Source organism: Cucurbita maxima, unplaced genomic scaffold (genome assembly GCF_002738345.1).
Source record: "Cucurbita maxima cultivar Rimu unplaced genomic scaffold, Cmax_1.0 Cma_Scf00002, whole genome shotgun sequence".
Classification (NCBI taxonomy): Eukaryota; Viridiplantae; Streptophyta; class Magnoliopsida; order Cucurbitales; family Cucurbitaceae; genus Cucurbita; species Cucurbita maxima.
Genome location: NW_019272018.1, coordinates 503,541 through 509,428, shown reverse-complemented (window position 1 = coordinate 509,428; position 5,888 = coordinate 503,541). Strand labels below are relative to the sequence as shown.

The following is a 5,888-nucleotide window of genomic DNA, read 5'->3' as shown; positions in this document are numbered from 1 at the left end:
ACAAAACAATCTAAACATAACATATCACATCACAATATATCATATCATAAACATGTCATATCGTAAACACTTCGTGGTCATATCGTTCCTTAACTCATCATAGTCTTAACGTTCTTATACCTATCACAGTCATATTGTTACGTGAACATACCTTAGTCATATCATCACAGGAACATATCCTAATGCTATCGTTCTATCAATCTATCACAAACCTATCCCTTTCTCCCATAACCTAACCGTATTCTTTCATCAATCTCTCATATCCATAGCACTCCGGTATGTAACCTAACTTAACATTTCATGAACATATCTTACTCCTATCATTACATTTCGTTTTGTGCATCCTTCTCGTATCCTATCTCAAACATATCATTGAACACATCGTACCATAATTATTATCATACAATTCACATATTATAACATATACATAACATATAAAAAGCATATCAATCCACAGATAATTCACACATGTCAATATATATGACACGTGCAGAACCACGGGGCACGTGTCAATATCAAATATAACCATGCCTATAATAAGACCACTTACCTGATTAGCTTAGACAGGTGTCACAAATTTATTTTTAAGAAAATTTGATTTTGTCCTTTGTATCCCGGTCAACCTATATGAACAATGACATCAATTTTAATTTCAATTTTCCAAATTTACAATTATCCATGATTTTCCTGAAATCCTACCAAGTTTATAATAATTAGAGATTTTACGAGAGTCTTGAAATGTTGAATATATATATATATTTTCACTATCTATCTTATTTTCTATTCTTGTAGTGAATGTATTGTTATGAGACAAAATTTAATAGAGTTTCCTGCCCTATGATATTTAAAATTTTATTTTTAAATTTTGTTCACCAAATCTTTCCAAAATCTTCATTTCTCCCCTTAATTATTTTCATTCTCTAAACCCATATTACTATTTATTTTGTAAACGGATATTATTGTTAATTTTGTTAATAGATTCTTTCTTTACATTGGGACTCCCCAATCTCACTGTGTTTATTATTTTTTTGGACTAACTATGATATTGTGACTCGGGTTGAGGAGGGAGGATGAGTTAGGATATGATATTGTGACTCGGGTTGAGGAGGGAGGATGAGTTAGGATGAGATGCATGACGGTAGAGGAGTGGGGAAGAATTGTTTTTATTTTTATTTTTTTTATTAATTTATTATTATACTTCTTTTTCGTATGGAATAATAATTTTTGTTTATAATAACTTTTATTTATAGGGGTTATTTGAGAATTTTGCTAAATAATATATTGAGTATTCAAGAGAAATCTAAACGAGTTAAAAAAGAAAATGAATAAAAACTTTAATTTAGTTGTAGTAACAATTTAAATATAATAACAAGAAAGAAAGACATTTAACATAAATTTTTAGCATAATAATAATATATATATATAGATTTATTTTATCCTTTATTCTTAAACTATTCTTACAAATAATTTTTAATTATTTAAAAGGTAATTTTTTATTTTAATGAAATTAGTTTTCATTTATTTATTTTTATTATATTTACTTTAATATTTTGAAATTCAGCTAAAACCCTAATTTGGTTTTGGTGGAAGCATCTATTTATATCCCTAAATCATTCAGCCATCACTCAAAGACAGCCGCTTCCTTCGACGCCGTAAGCCCTCCCTCGCCCTCTTGTTCTTCCTCTCTCTTTCTCCCTCACGTAACTTACGCCGGGTACAGAAGTTATTTGCAGCGATCAAAGATGCCCAAGTCCAAGCGTGATAGACCAGGTCCGTTTTCATCGCTTTGCTCATATTCATGCCTAAATCGCTCTTCTTTTCGATACTAAAAAAATTTGGTATTTGTTAGGGTAGGTATTGTTTAGGTTTGAGATGATATTGATATCTCTTCACCAGTAATTGAGAGATTTCACACTTGTATCTTCGTTCTTACGGTAGTCCTACATGTTCATAGTACGTTTCCTGGTAGGCCAGATTTACGAAAGAATTTTGATTACTCAGTATTTTAGCTCCATATTTTTCTTCTAAGGTTCTTCCAAGTTCTAAAGAAGTATGCACTGTGTTACTTGAGCAAACATAGTGTGGAATTTGTGGGGATATCCTATTAGTGGGTTGGTTACAACTTGATGGCCTGTGTTTGTTAAAATTTGAGGAATAACTTGAGTATCTATTGTGTTAGTCTGAGATAGACAGGGTTGTAGACAAGCCTCAAGCACGTTTTCGCTGATTGTAGGAATGGCTGTAGTTTGCCTCAGAAGTTAGTTTGAGCTTTATAGTGTGATGGAAGAACCATAGTAGTTTAAGGTGTCTCCAAGGGGTGGCTGAGGTGAAAGGTTTCTATCTATATGCAAAATGTAGAGTTGCTTACAACACAGGGAGCTAAAGTTAAACACTGAGATCAATTTTTTAAATAGGAATAAGGAATATTTTTAGTAGGGTAATGAATGTTGTTAAAGAGAAACCAAACTGTGAATCTGGTTGAACTTAATGACTGCTTTAACATTAGAAATATGCTTAAATTTGTTATTTTAATTCGAGGTTTTTGTTAAACTATGGGCTAGTCTGTCTGAGATATGTTCTTGTCAAAAGTACTATGCAATTTAAGAATTTAAATGACATGTGGTGGTTGTATTCAGTGTCAAATATGTGTGGGTTTTTAGTTAATAGAGGAAAAATTCAACAATTCAGTCTACTGTCGACTGTTTTGACTAATTGTTTGCTGTTTGATGGGATAAATGCAGTTACTTTATCAAAAACCAAGAAGAAAGGAAGGGAACATAAGAAATCAATGGTGGATCTAATCAGGCAGGCTGTGGAAAATTACAACTCAATTTATGTATTCACTGTTGAGAACATGAGAAACCTCAAGTTCAAGGAACTCAGGGAGCAACTAAAGTCGTCTAGCAGGCAAGTTGTATTTTCTGACTTTTTTTATTGTATATTTTCTGCATCACTTCAAATATTAATTAGTGATGAGAATGTTACTTCCTATATGTTGTTTGATTTGTGTTTTGTTGGAAGAAAGGAGAAAATGAAAATATTGAATGGCATGTTTTAGAACTTGAATAAAAATGAATAGCATGTTCTAGGAGAAAAGATGAGACTATTTGGTAACAGGTTATGGTTACAGCATTGCTTTATGATCCTAAATGTAGTATCTGTTGATATGATTACAGAGCAACCTTCTGTCCTTGTTTTAACAAGCGTCAATCAAAAAGGTTTACAACCTTCATCGTCCTTCTTTCCCTTGTGCTTGATGTGGTCTCACCTGGGGCTGCAGCTTGTATACATTTGTTCTCTTTATTCTTTTTCCCTTTTTAAGTATGAATGATATGAAAATTATATTAACTCACCTTGGAATTATATTTTAGCCGTACATTATTGTATTTGGCCTCTGATCCTTGTCTATATTTTTGAAGTGTAGAAATGTATAAGCCTCTGGTCACTAATTGGGATATTTTGTTTGTGAACTTTGTTTAGTGCAATTTTTGAAATGATGCTGCAGTTGAGTGGCACTCTCTCTATTTCTCTAATGAAATGATTGTGACCTTATCTGACCTGACTGTACCTTACATGGATTCCCAAATTGATTTTCTTTTCTCTCATGGATAGATTGTTTTTTGGAGCAAACAAAGTCATGCAGGTTTCTCTTGGTCGAACTGCTTCCGATGAGATTCAACCAGGCCTATACAAGGTTTCTAAGGTGAACCACTTTTTCCATATTGCATATAATTCAAGTGCTCTTTTTCTTTGTAGCCTTAAGGAATTAACATCCACTCTTCTATTTTTCAGCTTCTGCATGGCAATACTGGACTTTGTTTCACAAACTTACCGAAAGAAGAGGTTGAGAGGTAAACCAGACATGCTCTAGTTTTAACATTGGCAAGCACCGCCAATAGTGATAAATTGTTAGGTTGCTATTTTGTTTTACAATTTAAATGCACATATTTAAAATTTATTCACTATGCGTTCTTTTTTTTGTTTAGAAATTGAAGTATCTGATAAATTGTAGTTTCAGTTGATTTCCATATCTATGAATACAACATTCTGAAGTTTTGATTTGGGAAAGACTGTTAAAAGTGAAACAAATTGTTTTGGTGTTGGAAAGGAACCAAAAAGAAAATGTCAAATCCTTGAAGTTGAAGTTTTAAAAATTGAAACTGGTTTGTCTTCAAGGTCAAAATAAATTTTCAACTTCATAATGTCACATGCTGATTTTTCTGTGCTAAACTCGGTTGGAAGTCCTGTTTTTGTCAGTAGTAAAATTCTCTAAATGGGTTATTTACATTTCAATTTTAAAATAAGGGATTTCTGTATTTGATTTGGTATGCATTAATGCTTGATTTAATTTTCAATGTTTTGTTCTGCAGATTATTTAACGAGTATGTGGATTATGATTATGCAAGGACTGGAAGTGAAGCCACAGAAAAGGTTTCTGCCCCTTTTGAAATAAACTTATTTTTATTTTCATCATTCTAGTACTGATGTCACTTTTTGAGTGCACTGATTCAACAAAAAGGTCCAGTATCATTTCATATCGTTAGTGTTATAACATGCATGAACTTTGTGGTTGGTCGCCTTACTGAAGTTTAATGATATTAGGTTGAGCTTAAGGAAGGTCCTCTGGAGCAGTTCAGCCATGAAATGGAGCCTTCTCTACGGAAGCTAGGATTGCCCGTTCGCTTGAACAAGGGTCGGTAAACACACTTTTTGCTTGCAAGCCCTACTTATGATAAACAAAAATTTGGTTGTAAATCATAATTGTTGAGGGAATTGCAGGTGTGGTGGAGCTTGTATCGGACTTTACTGTATGTGAGGAGGGCAAGTCTCTTTCACCAGAGTCAGCTGGCATCCTGGTTTGTATCATTTCACGACTATCTCTTTCTTTCTTTATATATATATTGAATATGAATGCCTTGTAAACGAGGTTTGAAGTAGCACTTATTGATATTGATATCGATATTTGTTTGGTTGCAGCGTGCCTTGGGGATAAGGATGGCAACTTTTCGCCTGAATTTGGTATGCAGGTGGAGTCCTGGTGAGTTTGAACTTTACATTGATGGACCAGATTATTCTGACATTGAAACTGCCTAGAAGAAGAATCCCCAACACAATATTTTCCGATTAGAATTATATATATATATATATATATATAAATGGGATGGATGGATAAATGAATGCATGGATGAATGACTCTCCCCTAGGGATTTGATGCTATAATTTGAATGGGATCGGGACTTCTCTTTTCTTCTTCTTTTGTGTAAATTATTCAAGAAATTTTGAAGGGCATGTGCCCAAATCTTCAGTTTTGTTTCTCTAGTGAGGATGAACGGATGTTACTGTGACTGGTTGGTAGATTTTGATTTGTATTATTGTCAGATCGTTGGTCTTTAAATTCTTCAAATATAGTATAGTATTATTTTATGAAATTCTGTGTGTTATAAATAAGCTTAATGTAATGAGACCGAAGAATAGATAGCGCCAGGATCCATTAGAACTGGATCTTCCTTTCTGAATTAATAATAATCTATCGTGTACCGATCTTCATCACCAAAAATCTCTTCACCGTTGGGCTTTGATCTCAGTGGTTCAGATTTAGTTCCATTTTAGTGCTAATGGTTTCTGTTAGGAATCATGGATAAATATTGCTCTAACTGGCTTTGTACTCTGTAAGTCTTTGTACTCATGGAGATACTGTTTCTCACTTATAAACTCATAATCTTTATTAAATTAATAAAGGACTCGCTCGCAATAATCTTTAGCAGATTCTAAATTTTCGATTTAGTTGGTATGGTTTCAAATTTCATAAAATTCATTTTTTGTTATCATATTGATAAAAAAAAAAAAAGCAACATATTTCTATGTTGGTAACCATGTTTATTGACTTA

At 32.8% G+C, this 5,888-nt stretch overlaps 1 protein-coding gene across 1 annotated transcript; it reads left to right on the top strand.

Annotated features, from left to right (window-relative positions):
• The first annotated feature begins 1,623 nt into the window (after positions 1-1,623).
• On the top strand, positions 1,624-5,429 carry LOC111468997 (mRNA turnover protein 4 homolog). Its single transcript, XM_023114187.1, has 8 exons — positions 1,624-1,770; positions 2,742-2,907; positions 3,613-3,703; positions 3,793-3,851; positions 4,371-4,431; positions 4,603-4,693; positions 4,780-4,856; positions 4,978-5,429. Exons 1-8 carry the CDS (start codon positions 1,743-1,745, stop codon positions 5,092-5,094), a joined length of 690 nt encoding a protein of 229 aa, XP_022969955.1. The 5' UTR covers positions 1,624-1,742; the 3' UTR covers positions 5,095-5,429.
• The last annotated feature ends 459 nt before the right edge of the window (positions 5,430-5,888 follow it).

Excerpts from the sequence above, each read along its gene's own strand:
- LOC111468997 (XM_023114187.1), top strand. The coding sequence starts at position 1,743 with ATGCCCAAGTCCAAGCGTGATAGACCAG. Across the intron at positions 3,852-4,370 it reads CCGAAAGAAGAGGTTGAGAG|ATTATTTAACGAGTATGTGG; the intron begins GTAAACCAGACA and ends TTTGTTCTGCAG. Across the intron at positions 4,694-4,779 it reads GCCCGTTCGCTTGAACAAGG|GTGTGGTGGAGCTTGTATCG; the intron begins GTCGGTAAACAC and ends AGGGAATTGCAG.